Source organism: Notechis scutatus, chromosome 1 (assembly GCF_049901735.1).
Source record: "Notechis scutatus isolate UNSWTSFEM ecotype Mainland chromosome 1, rNotScu1.2, whole genome shotgun sequence".
NCBI classification, from domain to species: domain Eukaryota; kingdom Metazoa; phylum Chordata; class Lepidosauria; order Squamata; family Elapidae; genus Notechis; species Notechis scutatus.
The window spans coordinates 234,077,332-234,094,894 of record NC_142009.1 but is presented as its reverse complement, the minus strand read 5'-3'; the positions used below and the strand labels follow the sequence as shown (position 1 = coordinate 234,094,894).

The window sequence follows — 17,563 nt, the reverse complement described above, 5'->3', positions numbered from 1 at the left end:
TTTTTTTTATCCCCTAACTAGTTAAAAAATGAAGTTCCATTCATATGTTATGGATGAGGAACTAACTTAGAGAGTGACCTTTATTGGACTCTGAACAGGCACTGATGGTAATTTAGTTACTGCTAATAAAAAGTTAATAATTAATGTGAGACTTCATAATTATTGTTTCTTACAGCTGTGTGTAAACACTTTCTCTCTCTCCCTCTCCTCCACCATGTCCTCAATGTTTTTTTTTTCATTTAAGAAATAGCCTGTTTTCTTGAGAATGTGGACAGTGACTTTTCTATATTAAATGGAAGGGCAGGGATATATATAATGACATATATACCAGTTGCTGAGCCTATTATTTTACCACGAGATAGGGAAATCAGTGTGACAAAGAGAGTGGGGATGCAGATCACAGCCAAACTAGACTTAACTTTATCTGTTAACCAGCTGTAAAAAACCCAGTAGAGGATTTATGAAATGCAATTGGAAGTTCAGTCCCTTTTTAAAAATATATATATATATTTTTGTCCTTCTAACAGATCTTTGCAGTATGCTTCCCCACTTCCTTTATCCTTCTAGCAATCTAACTATGGAGCAAGCTTTGGAAAGTCAAATAACACTGAACTGCACCGTGCAGCTGCCTTTCAGTAACGACTGTGATCTTGACTTGCGCTGGATGAAGGATAATCAGTTCTTAGGCAATGACACTCATGCTTCTTATACTCACTGGTAAGAAAACTTTTATGTAAAATTATCCTTATTTGGTTGCACAGTGGAGGCAGTGAGGAGGGTAGGAAGTCTCTCAAACTGAAGATTTTCTGAAGACAATCATCGCACTATATGTGGGGCTGCCCCTGAAGATCATTCAGAAACTTCAGCTGGTGCAGAATGCAATTGTGAGTTTAGTAAATGGTGCCAAACAGATGGCATACATAATACCACCTCTGTGTGAGCTGCATTGGTTACCAGTGTTTTTCTGGGTGCAATTCAAGATGCTAGTGGTTACTTTTATAGTCCTACATGCCTTGGGACTGGGATACCGAAGGGATCACCTTTTTCAAGAGACTATATCTATCTATCTGTCTGTCTGTCTATCTATCTATCTATCTATCTATCTATCTATCTATCTATCTATCTATCTATCCATCTATCCATCCATCTATCCATCTATCATCTATCATCTATCATCTATCATCTATCATCTATCATCTATCTATCTATCTATCTATCTATCTATCTATCTATCTATCTATCTATCTATCCATCCATCCATCCATCCATCCATCCATCCATCCATCCATCCATCCATACTGCAGATCAACCAAAGAGTGTTGGCTGGCAAGAACTAGAAGATGGGCTTTTCCCCCAGTAGCCCCTGTTCTATGGAACTTTCTTTGGAGATTAGAATGACCCCAACCCTGTCAGGCTTTCATAAGGTCCTAAACACCTGGCTGTGTTCCTAAGCCTTGGGAGCTGAATGTGTTAAAGGTCCTATTTCCTGGCTGTATTGCTAATTGGCTAAGTATCTTGGCTGCTATGTATATTTATTTTAGATATTTCTAATGTTTTAATGTTTTTTTAGTATTTTTGATTGTAATATTTTTTTTTTGAATTTTGCATTATTTACTGAGATGGGCAGCTATAGAAATTGAATGAATTAATGAATGACATACCTACATACCTACCTACTGCTGATTTCTCTGGAATGTGAAGCACATTTGCAGTGAAACTGATGTTATGGCGTGGAAGGTACATTTGCTGTATTTCTAGGAAAGAATACTTAGACTGAATTTTAGAAAAGGCATATATATGTGCAAAAAAAAAACCAAACAAACCCAGAAAGAAAAAGATTTGTTTTAAAATGAGAAATTATTGTATGTCTAACAGGACAGAGAGAGAATAGTTGTCTTAGTTTTAGAATAGACATGAATACACCTTCCTAGAGTTATGGTATGTAGTAATGCTGAGGTGCTCAGTGACATAAATATATAGAAAATTTGTATGATTTAATAATATGAGAGGATGACATGGGCTGTATTATATTACCATCATCAGGGTAGTGCCTACTACCATCTAGGGAATCTGGGCAGTAGATTCTTGTGAACTCAGTAATCAATTCAAATTCTTATTGGAAAAATAATTTATGTTTCTCCAATAACAAAATGATATGTTTCAGATGTATTACCCCCAATGCAAACATCTTTTTAAAAAAATGGTGATTCTGCAATCCGCTCTCCACCCTCCTTCTTCTTAGGACTTTTGCATTTGTCTATTGACTTTTCTGAGTGGAAATGAAAATAGAAACTGGCTACAACCTGGGTTGGTGGGTTCCTTTGTCACGGACCAATTTTAGCTGGGCTCAGAGGTTGAGCAGGTAGGGCTTTGTTAAGTGTTTGGATGGGAGAAAACCAGGAGAAGTCATGGCTGTAGGTTAGATAGAGAAGCTGAAAATATCTCACACCCCTAGATAAAATTCTGTTCATGATGTTAGCTATAAAATACTTTTGCACCAAGAGCCACAAAGGTGTGTTCAAGTACCAACTGAATTTCTCTCTATTCTCATAAGATATGTCTAACATAATGATTTTTAAAATCCACATTAACCTTTACTTTATCGTACCATAAATATCCATGCCATCCAAATCTCTGATCATGTCCTTCTAACTCCAAGAGCTTGAACATTAGTTGACAACATTACTGGAGAAGAAAATGGCCAACTGTTTCTGTACTGAAACTGCATGGTTGTGTCCTTATAATCATGAAGAATTAACCTTGATTCAAGAGTATTATTATACTTTTAAAGTATTCAGTAATCATTAGAGTGAAGCCAATGAGACTTCTTTGCAATGCCTAGTAAGTTTAGAAAGGGCAATGAGGGAAAGAGCTCATAGAAGAGGCAGAGCTGAGAAACAATTGAAGAACGTTATTTGCTTGGCCAAATAGATAGCTATAGGATGATCTTTCTCTATTCCTCTTCCACTTGATCTAGGGCAAGCCGACTGCAGAATTTTGGGAGTCCACAAGTCTTAAAAGTTGCCAAATTTAGAGACCCCTGTTCTAAACTTTTCTATCACCAACAGTTGTGCTAATATCTGGAGTCCGTCCACCTGCCCACCATCTTCAAACTGCTGCAGGAAACAAAAGATGGGAGAAGTGGTTGGAATAGGGGTGTCAAACTCAATTTCATTGAGGGCTGCATCAAGATTATGTTTGACCTTGAGAGTCCGGGGCATGGCTGGGGTGGGAATGGCCAGGCTCCCAAGCTCTGTTTTCTGCTGCGATGGCCTCCTACAACCCTCTGCCATTGAAAACGGAGAAAATGGAGCTCCGTTTTCACTGACAGAGGCACTGCAGGCAGGTCCTTTGCTGTTTCCAGGGTGGCCCCGCAGGCCGGATCCAGCACCCCATTGGCCGGATCCAGCCCGTGGATCTTGAGTTTGACACTCTTCGGTTAGAATAATGGCAAGGCAACAGCTTGGATAAGAACAAATGAAAAATCATGACACTAACATGGTGAACTCTTTTGGAGTTTTGGATGCCTCTTTCTGAACAGCAGAAACCCAATGGATCAAAATATTTTTTTTTTTTGTCTGTGTATTTGTTTGTTTGTGCTTTTTATTCTCTTTCTGATACTCTTACTCAAAGAGAGAATACAGCAGGAGCAGGGCTACCACCCCAACCTTTGTGAGTAGCCACATTTCATAAAAATGACTCCTTAGAAAAGCATTTGAGAACAAGGCAGCTTTTATTCAATCCTCAGATTGTGGCACAACAGACTAGTTCTCTTAGCCGTTGAATTTGTCTCTTTTTTTAAGTCTTCTGTTGCGTTGGTTGCTGTACGTTGCTCAGAGCCTGTGAGAACTGAGTAGTGGAAAACCCTAAGTAAATAAATCTATTATGATTCCACTTCAGCTTTTCCAAAAGCTGAAGACCTCTGTGAAACAACAGGACGCTGATACAGTAGTTTCACCACAGAAGCTTTTAAAGTCAATCTTTTGGAATTCCACCTTCTTTGGTTTTGTGGAATCACTCTGCTGGGTTGGATAAAATAACCCTAACTTGGGAAGGAGGCTTCTTGTTTATTTTCATGATTCTCAACGGGTAGACCATATGTTGTTTTCCCCTTGTCTTTTCCCTTTGTGGGAGTCAGATTTGTATATTTTTCCTCTCTCCTTTAGTTCTTTCACTCTCACTCTCACTCTCACTTCCTTAGGTGATGCCCTTGAGCATAAAGCTGGAAAGATATTTAAGCTCATTAATTTTGTTATTGATTGTCAATAATTGTTCACAAATAGTCTGACCTACAAGCAGACATTATTCAGCTGTAGAATCTATAGAAACCTAGGCTCGCTCCCCCCTCCCCTTGAGCACCTCTGTAAGCAGTATTATATTGGTTATGCGTTCCTGCTTGGGCAGGGGATTGGACTAAATGACCTCCAAGGTCCCTTCCAACTCTTATTCTATTCCATCCTTCTCTAGTATAATATTAATTGATGACTCCTATCTTTTCAGCCCTACTGCCCAGGATAGGAAAACACTCACTGTCAGAACTAAGCACAGCAAAGTTGTTAAGCATAAATAAAGGGCTTAACTCTACAATATCTTTATTTGTCAGTACCTTGTCAATTGTTAGTTGTTATTTTTTCTATAAAGGGGGAATCTACTTTCTGGTCTCATTCTACTACATTTTTGTAGTTAGGTTTACAGTTTTGATCTAATTTTGGTGATTTTTGGAATAGAAGCATAGAGAAATGGAAGGATTTATACTCTTTGAGACAGCTGGTCATTTGCATTCTTTTAGAGAGTTGTTAAGGTCACCTGGAGGTTTATCTGTCTCATCAGGGTCACCTGAGTAATGCTATTTGATATGAAGCCTGTTTGGAACTGTTGAAAGGACTGTGTTGTAGACTGGAGATAGAGAGGGCTGTTCCATTTTGACATAAATGTTAACCCTTCTTTTGACATAGAGGCCATCTATGTCAAAATGGAACAGCCCTCTTTCAACAGAGGGGGAAGGGATACAACATCATCTATCTCCAGTCTATAATACAGTCCTTTCAACAGTTCCAAGAAGGCTCCACACCCATTTGCACCACTCAGATAAACAGATAAACCTCCAGGTGACCTTAATGACCTGCTAAAAGAATGCAAATGACCAGCTGTCTGCAAGGAGTATAAATCCTTCCATTCCCCACCATCCAGTCAGAGGTGAAGTAGTTTCTTGGATGAGAAGTGAAACGTTTTCAAAGAAAAACCAGAAAGTCCAGTTACCTCTTGAAAAAAGCACCTTTGGGGTTCACACAGTGTACTTTCATGGGTAGCATTAGGAGTTTTTGTGTAGCCCAATTCTGAAATTTCTTGATTTTCATCATTTGCTTTTCTTCCAAAATAACAATATTTAGCAGTATGCTAACTTTTTTGTTTGTTTGTTTTCCAGGTTCAGTGACAATGAAACCAAAATATTTATCTCCAGTTCTTTAGCACTAAACATGACTGATGAAAATTATGGAGTTTTTGCCTGCTTCATTAGAAATAGTACAGCTCTTTTTACACTGAAAAAATCAGGTAGTGTGCCCGTGAAAATGGTCATAAAAATTCTATTGATTATCATTGCAGCTACATGTGCACAGCATTGTTTAATAATAATGAGTTCACAAAATCATCATAATAAATATCCATTCAAGAGCAGTTTTCTGATTCTGTTGATCAAATGACAAACTAATGAATTAAAGTATTTATTTGCTGTATGGTCATAAGCAAAATAAATATTCATATAATCTTTTTCGTTATTAATGCAGTTTAAAACACGGGGGATAGGAATTTGAGTTGGCCTTCCATTTGCTAGATGATTTTGGTGAGCACAAAGTAGAACGAAGGATTATTATACACCCTCAATATCCTGGAGGAAATAAAAGATATTTGTGCTTAAATTAAAAGAGGGTGAGCAAAACATTGGGCTTCTGAAAATGAGAAGCATCATTAACTTAGGAGCTCATTGTATAAGAGCAGTATTGTAACAAGCTATCCTCTGTGAATCTAAGGAGAAAAATTGCCACATGATGGCACCAGGTAACAACAAAATTTTCATGGTTGAAGACTATGCTGGGAAGTTGAAAAACATTCTGGAAGAAGGTAATGTAGTGGCAAACCACTTCCATCCAGTAAAATAATTTCAGGGCAATGCGTTGTGAGATATGGAATATATTAGCCTGAAAACCTGTACTCTTTCATTTCCATATTGTTAAAAATGTCCCTGCTTGGCTGTGTCTACGAAGTCTTTAGGAGTTGAGCTTCAACTTGGCTTGGCTTCTTCAAGGAACATATCCATTTATACTGGCCAGAGTTAAGCTTGGCCCAAAAATACTTTTTTTCCCCTTCTCAACAAAAATGTAAATGTTGAGTAGCATCCATGCTACACATTTTAAGTTTGGGGGAGGGCAAACTTATTTTGGTATTTTAAGCATGGACGATTCCTCAGTGACTCTGGACATGCTACTATGTTATTTTAAAGGAGTATTCTGCAGACTTTTTTTAGAGCACTCTGTTGCAGTTTTCAGATGCCAAAAAGACTTAAAAGCCAGTTTCTGTGTACAAATGTTAACAAGATAAGCTCAACTCTGATGTATGTCAGAAATTGACTTCACATTCATCCTTCATCCCAAGACCTTCATTTATTGTGAATAGGAATACTCACCACAGAGAATTATAAATTTCCATTTTTCAAATTCTGCTCACCTCTGTCGTTATGTTGCTGTTCCTCTTGTTTAGACAGCAATGCGTCAATTTCCCCCCCCAATAGAATCAGCTTTCACTTTTAACTCTACCCTACAGTGTACTGTTTTGCCACAAATTGTAATTAATGGTGTTTGCTTCTTTTTCAGAAGACACTGTTGGGCACTTGGGTGCAGTGCTAGCCACGTTTTTTGCTGCAGCACTCCTGCTATTTGTAGCTATAATGTATGTGAAGTGCCGGCTGAATGCTCTGCTCTGGTACCAGAATCATTATGGAGAAGTAGAAATCAATGGTATATATGTGTCCCTTTTCCTCTTGATTCAGAATATTTAACATTTGGAGAAGTCATTGAAATAAGAGAGGAGGTTTTTTTAAAAAAAAACCACAAAAAACTATATGGGATCTTAAAATTCTAGCCAAGCCAATATTTTTATATCTTTCTTTTAAATGGGAATAATCAGGTACCACAACAGGGGCCAGTCTGCTGTCTCTTGACACCCAGGGATCTGTGGAATAGATGAGGGAAGCCAGCAAAATTCAATTTATTGAATTTATGTCCTGTTCTTCAATTTAAGTTTGTCTAACATTCCATCTATTTATGGGACATTGCCTCCAAGATTATTCCAAACTCAAAGGTCAAAGTTAACACCTCTCCATCCCATTTTGAAATTTCACAACAAAAAAGCTATCGGTATCATGGGAATTAGATGAGATTGATTTTTTTAAAAAAATCTGTTGATATAACATACTGTATTTCTCTATGCTTTCTTCTACAGATGGAAAAATTTACGATGCCTATGTATCTTATGCTGATTCAGTGGATGATAGAAAATTTGTGAATTTCATAGTGAAGCCACAGCTAGAGAATCGCTATGGTTACAAGCTCTTTTTAGATGAGAAGGACATTCTGCCCAACTCAGGTAAGAACCTAGTACAAGAAAGGCCAGTGTTTGGTAGGTTGGCTCTACAGCTTGGCTTCCTGAATTGGCAGAGGACTGCAGGAGAACATCCAAAGATACCACCAAAAGGGATTTTTTTTTTAATTTCTCAGTTGGAACAGGAAGGTAGGAACAGGAAAACTTCCAGAAGCAAACCATTCCTAATCTTTTCTTCAAATGGAATGTGGGTGAAATAATTTGCACCAATTTGAACATTTTGTTGTTAAAATTCAGCAGCAGGTTCTTGGAGTTACCTCACAAAGGCCTAGGTTTTTTTTACTTTGGTCCTGTCCAGTGGAATGATTTGAGTGAATCAAGAGAAATGTCTAATTAATTTGCTTGTTTGTCCTCAGGTTCATAACAGAGTAGCTTTTTTTCAATGCTGACATACTGAAGTGAATATGTTTTATATTTGAATAATCCATCTTAACCACTAGATCAAATTGGCCATCTTACAGCAAACTCCTGGCAAGAAAGCAATAACAACAGAGCACCATTAGATTTTAACAACCAGGATAGTGTGTAATGCAGGGGTCTTCAAACTTGACAGCTTTAAGACTTCAACTCCCGGGATTCCTCCTCCAGTCATATTAGCTCAGGAATTCTGGGAGTGAAGTCCACAAGTCTTAAACTTGCCAAGTTTGAAGACTCTTGGTGTAATGGATATTGCTAGAGTATTAACAGCTGGCTCCAGGGAATAGAGAAAAAAAAAAGATTTTCCTTCCAAAGGAAGAACTGCATCTCCACTGATCATGATGCTTCAGGAACATTCTGAAACTCATCATCTCCTTAAGAAAAAATGTCCCCCATCTGGAACAAGAAGCCCTCTCCGCAGTGCCACTATTGTCAGGATTCAGCTTCACTTTATTTGCCTATTCTTGGGGGTGGGGGGGTGGGGGGGAAATTTCCCACATTCAGACATCGGTCAAAAAGCGGCACAAATTCTCTTGATTCAGAAAATATAGAGACCTAGAGCCTGCTGTTATCAATGTACTGATGAAGTCCCTGCTGATGTTTTCATCTAAATGTTAGACATCACTGGGGACAGAATAAATTCCTGTGGAACTTTACAGCTTAATTGTCACCAGAGATATAGTCACCCAGAGCTATTTTTCTCAAGAATAGCCCTGAAGTAGAAAAGGAACCAGTCTAAAAATGTGCCCTGAATACCTTATTTGACAGAGATACTCCTGACGAATACTTTGGTTAAAAGAATCAGGAGCAATTAAAAAACCGAACAGGATCAACAATTTATACAGTATCTCCCCTGATTCTCTAATAGAGATCTGATAGAGATCTTCCATCCCAACATTTCAAAGTCCCAAATTATGGGACTTAATTTAGATTTGGATGATGATGATAAAAGGCTCCTGAATAAGGTAAAGATGAATGATTTAAAAAAATCCAAATAAATAATCTTCTTTTCCAGAACCTTCTGCAGATCTGATTATGAATGTCAGCCGATGTCGACGCCTTATTGTGGTTCTTTCTTATGCATATTTAGAACAGGAATGGTGCAACAATAATTTCAAGTAAACACTCATTTCTTTAACATTTGTGCGTGCGTGTGTGTACTTGCTCCTTCTCTCATGTCTTTTTTTTAATGCTGTACTACCTTGTAAACTGCATTTTGCGGTGATGCATAAACTAATAAACTGTCCCTTGTATGAATCATCCAAACCAAGTTTTCAAATTATTTATTCTGTTTTCCAATTTCTGTTTCATGAGTTTTTGCAGGTCACTGTTTGGTTTGAATATCAAGGTTTCTGACTTGAAAAACTAATACAGTAAATATTCTATTCAACTGAGTATGCGTATGTGGCTCATTCCCAATCTTCCAAGCTGTAGTAGAAGACATGGAGAATGTAATATTTGCATGCAATCACTTAAAAAAAAAAAAAAAACCAGGCTCCTAGGACCTAGTCACAGCAAGTAAAATCTCTCCTAAGCTTTGAAAAGAATACATAGGAGACTAAAATTTGTACTTTGCATGTGAGCTTTTGATATTTGAGCAACCGATATGCTTCTAAGCTTAATGAAGCTTGGATATGATATATATTAGATGAATGAAAGAAATGCAAGTGTTTTACTGCAGAGTGCAGAACTATCAATAATGATAAAAACTAAGTTTTATTGGTAATTCTGTAAAGCCATTGCCTTTTTTTTTTTTTTTTTTAGGGAAGGTCTTTGGAGACTGCTGGAACTCTCCCGGAAGCCAATCTTCATCGTCTTTGAGAGCCAATATCAGGACATAGCACATCCAGCCATTACTTTGCTAAAGCAGCACAAGAGCAACGTGACCTTGTTGATGTGGCATGCTGGTTCCATGGTAAACTGGGAACAAAAAAGCTGCAACCTTATCCTTTGGGTTCTTCTTTTGAATAGCAAGACAATATTTGAGATATTATTCTAAATGTTGAGGGAGCTTCTCTTCTGAGAAGGACCATAGTCAATCCTTTCATTATTTACCTAATAGCATTAGATATTGAGAAGCTGTGGCTATACTTTTGAGGTCTAGATTTTGATTTCATATATTAGTAAAATAAATTAGAAACATTTGCTAATTGTGCAACTTTTCATAATTGACTACTTCAGAAGTGATGAATCTATAACTTCCCAAGATAATAGTCTCAGTAGCCAGCATAGTTAGTGATGGATGCTGAAAATTGCAGTTTTCAACTTTGGTAGGTGGTAATCCTTGTTAGAAAATAGATTATTGGGTCTTACAAGTCACATCTCTCTCTGTCTCTGTCTCTGTCTCTCTCTGTCTCTTTCTCTGTCTCTCTCCATAATGAATTAGTCTTAAGTGCTGCTGCAGAAAATTGTAAGAAAAAATGTTATAATGTCTCGTCTTTAAAAGGAACAAGCAAAAATCCATAACGAGGCACCAAAACCAGGAAAAATAAAAATTAATAATACATACTGTTTTTCACCCAAGATGTTTAATGTACAGATAGTTCAAAGGCAAATAAAAGATATGGATTAGAGAAGATGAAAAAACACAAATATTCTCAAAGCAGGAATGTCGAAAACCATTGTATCAATGTACTTGTTTATTATTTAGTCTTATTTCTGTTTTCATATCAGTGGTAAATGGATAATAACACGGTCTTTTTCATTGGGTTATTGAAGGAGGGATGGAAACTTCTCTTGAGTTATGAAACTAATTTTACACAAGCTTAGTAAATAAGTTGAATATTTGAAACAATCCTTATTCCATAGGAAAAAAAACCCAGAAGATGTGATCCCCCCTCTTCCACCCTTCCCTACGAATGAAATATCTCCTGGCTTAGTAAAAAGTGTCTAATTTAAATTTTCTGTGTAGTATTTCCTGATTTGTGCTTGAACTAAATTGTATGATGCTGTTCGAGAGGATCAGGAAATTATTTTCTTGCCAAACGGAAATTAATTGGAAAAAAGAGCTCAGGAAGGATTCTAAAATGAATACATTAAAAGATCAAATGCAAATAATTCCAACGGGGTGGTCGTGGTAGAGCATATATACAGTGTGAGACATAGAAAGAGAACCAGATTCTCAAGAAAAGGATCCGTGGAAAGTTTTGTTCTCCTGCAGTGGATTTGTTGAAAGCTGGACTGTTACTTGTCAGGAATGCTTTAATTTGGATTTCTCTACAAAGTGCGGGGTTGAACAGAATGCTTTATTCCATGATTTGATAGAAGTCTGACAACACGTATTTATATACAGGTAGTTCTCAATTTATAACCACAATTGAATCCAAAAAGTCTGTTGCTAAGCAAGACAATTAAGTATATTTTGCCCCATTTTACAACCTTTCCTGCCCCAGCTGTCAAGCAATCACTGCAGTTGTTATATTAGTAATACAGTCGTTAAATGAATTTGGTCAGAAGGTCACAAAAAGGGAATCACATGTTCTTGGGACACTGCAACAGTTGCCAAGCATCTTACGATCACCGCAACTGTGGGGAAGTTGCAATGATCGTAAGCATGAAAAATGGTTATACACCTCTTTTTTCAGTACTGTTGTAACTTCCAATGGGCACAAACGGAATGGTTATAAGTCACCTGTGTTTTTATTAAATATTACATTTCTAAGAAAAGGGCATCTTCTTTCATTCTTACTATGCAGTTTTCAGACCGGTTGCCTTTCTTCTTTATTACATTGAACAGAGGTGCATTTAAAATCTGGAGGGGACATTGTTTGATTTTTGTTTTTCCTTGTGTGATATCAGAACAAGGCATTTTCGAAAAGTTCTTTGAAGTTCTTGTCTTCTTTGCCTTGCTTGCTCTTCCAGACTTCTCTCACAGTTATGGAAAGTGATTCTTTCTATTTTCTGTCCATGTTTTCCAAAATCCTTATCGCTGATTGAAATATAGAAGCATGTCAGCCATGTGGAGGTAGAGGACTGGCCAAAATCTGGAGATCATCACAAAATGGTCTTCATGTAATTTTCAGAATTGTGAGGATCTCAATTTTTACTCTGAAGTGAATTTGTTTTTAGTTTTGAGTCACATGACCTAGCAGGAAATCTGATCTGTACTATATTTGTTTGTTGGTGCCCACTGTTTTTTTTTAAAAAAATATATACCAAAATAATTGATGCTCCTAGGGAGAATGACATTTTCAGTCACATAATCCTTGTTGCTTCTATTCAGTATGCACGTATTAGCTATCAACATCAGTAGCAAGGAATCATTTCCTGATGGTTGGACTACATTTACACAGATATTTTGTGCTAAATTCATCTTTAAAATTTTACACACACACACACACACACACACACACACACACACAAATGGAGTTTAGGTGGACCTTTCAGTTTGCCAATATGTGGAGATTATACTTCGATATGCAAGAGAGCAATAACACTTTCGCCATTGTTAAGGCTTAACATATTCAGATCCTGATAAACTGTAGAGTAACTAAAACTCTATTTTAGTTTTAAACCTCCTCTTTTGCGGTTTATTACCCATTAGAAGACCAGCATGATTTAATTTACACTATAAAGAATCCTAAATAAGTAAATAAAAGTGATCAGGAAATTAAAATGAAGACTGTAGAAATATCTGCCTCCTGTGCAATACTAATAACAAGAAATCCTGTTTCAAAAACAGTGCTACTACCTGAAAAAATTCCATCTAAATCCAACATGGGAGGGCTCTGCAGTTTGCAATCAGTGCATGAAAGTTATACAAATGTGAATCAATTTCCCATTTACTGATATTTCTTTTTTTTTTATTAAACAAATTTTATTAATTTTTTAAAGACAAACAAAACATAAGACATAAAAGCATAAAACCTCCTTTCTAAAAGTTACTTATAGGTTTTAACAAGGCAAATAAAACATTATTTTATACAGCATACTTCCACATTATCACATTTCCATTTAAGCACATATATATCTTTTCCAAATTTCTCGTTATTTCTCCCTTCACTTTTATTTAATTATATTTCTTTCTATCAAGGTTTTATTAATTCTCAATCAAATATAAACACACAAAATGCAAAACATAAAACATAAAACTTCTGACAAACAAAACGTCCTTTCTAAAAGCTGCTTATAGGTTTTAACAAAGCAAATAAAACATTATTTTGTACAGCATAGTTCCAAATGATCACATTTCCATTTAAACACATATATACATTTACTGATATTTCTAAACCGCACAGGAGCAGTGTGTTAATCTTTTGTTCTGACTCTCCTTATATGAACAAGAGAAGCAAGGCTGTCACTCTGATCTTAATAGCTGGGGCTCCTGATTTGGATTCCCCCCCCCTTCATAATACCGAAATAAAGCTCTCATTTAACATATCTCCTCAAAAATAAGGCAGCACAAGAAGAAATTATCTCAACAGAGATTTTAAAGTGGTATTTGATGGAGGCTTTTCTGTCATGGCTAAATCATTTCATTCAATAAATATCAAGATAAGTTCTAAGAACGCTGATCCCAGTTTTCTAAAAAAAAGGGGGGGGGACTAATAAATTATACACCAATCAGTGTAATATATTTTTTTAAAAAATATAAGTGAAATATTTCTCACTTATGAGGAATGGGTCCTGCTGCTTGATGAAACTGCCGGAAAATGAGTCAACGGTTCAAAATTAGAGAGCAAATTTGTATTTGATCATTTAATTCATTTTAACATAAATAAATTGATGCAGCTTTTGTGAACTTTGAATCAGACAGACTATTTTTTAACCAACTGAAATACATTCTAAAAGAAACTTGCTAATACCAACATCAATTACTATCTGTTAATTTTATTGAGAGCGATATACTCAAATTGCATACTCTCAGTATAATTGCTTTCTCTTGGTGTAAGGGGAAAAGCATAGCCAAATCTGGAGCCCCACTCTGATTAAGATCAGAGTGACAGCCTACTTCTCTTGTTCATTCAAGGAGAGTCAGAATGAAAGATTAATGCTCTGCTCCTATTCAATTTAGAAATATCAGTAAATGAGAAGCATATTTTTCTTATGTTTAATGCCTAGTTATATTTTACTTTCGGTCATAATTATGCATTGCTCTCCTTTCATTTTAACTTCTTAACAAATTTGCCCTTAATCAAAAGGATAGTGCTCTTTTCCTGTTATAATCACCAAGAAAAAGCTGCCTGTTTTTTTAAAAGCAGTCAATTCAATAAAATACTCTTGTCCTGTTCCTATACAAGCTTCTTGACTTATTAGGTGCTATCAGGTTATTGTCAACTCTTAGCAAGTATATAGACAGATTTTCTCCATCATGATCTCTCCCTAATCAGTTTTTTTCAGGTCTTCCAACAGGGCACACATCACTTCTGTAACTCTGCCCATTCATCTTTTCCTCTTCTTTTTCCTTCCCCCTTTCCCAGCATTAAAGCCTTCCCCAAAGAGCTGGGTCTTCACATAATCTGTCCAAAGTAGGATAATTTGAGCCTGCTCATTTGTGCCTCAAGTGAGAACTGCGGGTTGATTTTTTTTTTCCTGTGACCCATGTATTTGTTTTCTTGGTTGTCTACAATATCCTTGAGGGTCTTCTCCAACAAAAGTTCAAACCATCAATATTCTTCCTATCCTTCTCTTTCAAACCCAACTTTTGTTTCCATAGAGGGTCCCAGAGCATGCCATAGTTTGCACAATTCTGATCTTTGTTAAGTACAGGCATCTCACAGCATTTGAATATCTTTTCCAAGGCCTTTGTGGCTGCTCTACAAAATGCTTGGCTGCAGTGTATTTCTTGAAAGATTGTTCCCTTACTGTTGATGGTTGATTCTGAAAAGCAGTAGCTACCACTTCAATATCTCCATTGTCTAGGACTGGTGGTTCTATTTATTATTGTAATGCTGTTTCTTGTCTCTTCTAAAATCTCTCTGAAACTATTATGTTCCTTTTTGAGATTTTTTGTCTTTCTTGGCTTTGGCTTCTCTTCTTGACATTTTCCTGGTTTGTTCTGGCATCCAGTTTGCGTTCTTCTGTTTCATCTTTGGCAGTCTCTTTTCACATTCATCCTTAGCAACCTGTTTGAGTTTTCCATAGTTCTTCTGGTTCTCTATCAATGAGGTTCAGGATTTCAAAGTAATTTCTGATCTGCTTGAAAATGGTTGGTATATGTTCAAGAACATACTGTGAAAACTGGCTGGCTTTCTTCTTCTTTAGCTTAACTTGGTACTTGCACATGACCAGTTTGTTGATCTGTTCCACAGCCATATGGCCATATCTTTGATGCTATAATTTAGCTCTTCCATGTTATTTTAGTAATAATATAGTCAGTTTGATTTTATGCACATTTGCTGGTGATATCCATTTCTGTAGCATCATTTGAGTTATTTGAAGGCAGTGTTAGGTATGAAGAAATCATTGGCATCACTGACATTTATATGTTGGACTCCTACTTCATTTTGGTTTCCTAAGCTCTACACTTCAACTACATTTTTTTAATGTTTCCAATTTTGGCATTCCGGTCTTTAATCACAAGTTTTCTTGCATGTTCTGACAATTTTAAATTAAACTTGATCTAAAACTCATCAACCTCTTTTTCTGTATCAGTGGTTGGAAAATCAGCTTGGATGGTTGTTATAGTAAAGGCGTGTCCATGAAGCCAAATTGGTATTATCTGGCCATTGATTGCCTTGTAGCTAGGCACTGTTTGTGCTATGGCCTTCCTAATTATAAAAGCAATGCCATTCCTTCATTTTTGAAAATCTCCTAATAAGCAGTGTGATTTTCTAACTGAAAGTGTCCAATTCCAATTAGCAATCTCAATTTGTTGATATATGTCATTTTGTAGGGTATTTTTTTCATCTTCCACTGCCTTTGAGCTTTACCATGTTTGTGTTTCTTACATTCCATGTTCTCATTTGCCTTTGCAGCGTTGGATTGTTTTCCCCCTGTGTGTCAACATCAGCAATTACATTTGAGGCTTAATCTAACCATGCAACATCATTACTAAATTAAAAAAACCTCCAATGTTTCTTTAAGTGGTATGTTGAGTGTCACTTGTCCTAAGAGGCCCATCAGCCAGCACTATATTGTCAATCATTTTATATTTTCTACCCACGTGGCTTTCTTGAAAAAATATATGAGTGGTTTATTATATTGGATGATTGTTATAAGATTACAGCCACTCTTTCAGTGACCCTTGAATGTTGTGAGGGTGCCAAATGAGTGGCACTTATGACAGTCCTTAAAGTTCTGACTGTTGCAGCATCCCTGCAGCCATGTGATCGCAATTTGGGTGCTTGTCAACCACTATAGTGGTTGCAATATCCCATGATCATATGGCTACTTTTTCTCCCCAAAAGCACAACTGTGGAGTATGAGATCCTAAGGATCTTAGGAACACACCCCTACTTACATTCCATAGCATACTTCTGTCTACAGCACCCTTCCACCTGCTCACACTCATTGGGCACCAGTCTGCAGCCCCCACTGCCTCACCAACTGCCCTTGCTGGCCTGCTTGCATCCCTATTGCAGGCTCATGGCACCCATTATCACGCACCCCTTACTCCTTGCCTGGGACTCCTGTCTCCTTTTGCTTAACAATCCCCATGCTTCTGGGGTTAGGGCAGCAACTGGGATTTCTGGATTGTCATTGCTGAGCATTGTGTTCACTTAATATCATGCTTTATGACTACACCACTTAGCAATGGAAATTTCAGTTCCAGTTGCCATTGTAACTTGAGGACTACCTGTATCGCCTGTGCTGTATGAATTGATGCCTTTGCCATTGTCACTAAATCTTCTGCCTCCAGCATCTTTCTATATTTCTGCTGCCTAATATAGGTCCCTGCTTGCTTTAGTTGAGCAGCTGGGATGACCTTCATGTTTTGGATGACATTGCTAGGAATACAGTATATACTCTTGGCATATACTCCCAACATTTTCAGTCATCCTTCTCAAGAACACTCCCCATGATGAGGCAGCACAGCAAGATTTAGGTTTGCTGGGATATGTGTATGCACAAAGCTACGCAGCCTGTTAATATCACTGCTTATGTGCTTCCTTAAGAATGCCCTCAGCATAAATTATTAGACAGTTGAAATCCTTGCTGCTAACCATATTATAAAACTGTCACGTAGTACAGTGACATCTTTGAGATATAGAAGTGCTGCTAATATTCAGTGAACAAATATTGTATTTTGTTATTGTTTATCGCCAGACTTTTGAAAGATTGAGGCATTGTCATGCCCAGAAAAGGCTGTTCTGTTCTTAACCTTCAATAGGCAGTCTAAGAGCATTTCCTGGATCAGTAATGGGACTTTTCATCCTAAAAGTACTATGCACTAATGAAAAAAGATATTTCCCCCCAAATATCTTGGATAGATGGGATCATCTTTCCTTTCCCAAAGAGAAGCAGACATTATTGATGAGCAGGAGATGAAGGCACCTGGCTGGACATAATGTAAACTCATATACTGCACAGGGACAAGAGATGGAAAGAG

The 17,563-nt window shown here is 37.0% G+C and overlaps 1 protein-coding gene across 7 annotated transcripts in view; it reads left to right on the top strand.

The window, feature by feature from the left end:
* The window catches only part of SIGIRR (single Ig and TIR domain containing), a 42,434-nt gene that overhangs the window by 14,340 nt on the left and 10,531 nt on the right, over window positions 1-17,563 (top strand). For 5 of the 7 annotated variants that reach the window (XM_087950700.1, XM_087950702.1, XM_087950703.1 and 2 more), the window contains 6 exons: window positions 528-717; window positions 5,426-5,553; window positions 6,870-7,013; window positions 7,498-7,641; window positions 9,089-9,191; window positions 9,838-9,988. In XM_087950700.1, the coding sequence (XP_087806826.1) occupies window positions 528-717; window positions 5,426-5,553; window positions 6,870-7,013; window positions 7,498-7,641; window positions 9,089-9,191; window positions 9,838-9,988 (860 nt within the window). Of the gene's footprint in view, window positions 1-527; window positions 718-1,619; window positions 1,738-5,425; window positions 5,554-6,869; window positions 7,014-7,497; window positions 7,642-9,088; window positions 9,192-9,837; window positions 9,989-17,563 lie in introns of all 7 variants that reach the window. The other 2 variants (XM_087950706.1, XM_087950705.1) reach the window with 1 other exon arrangement.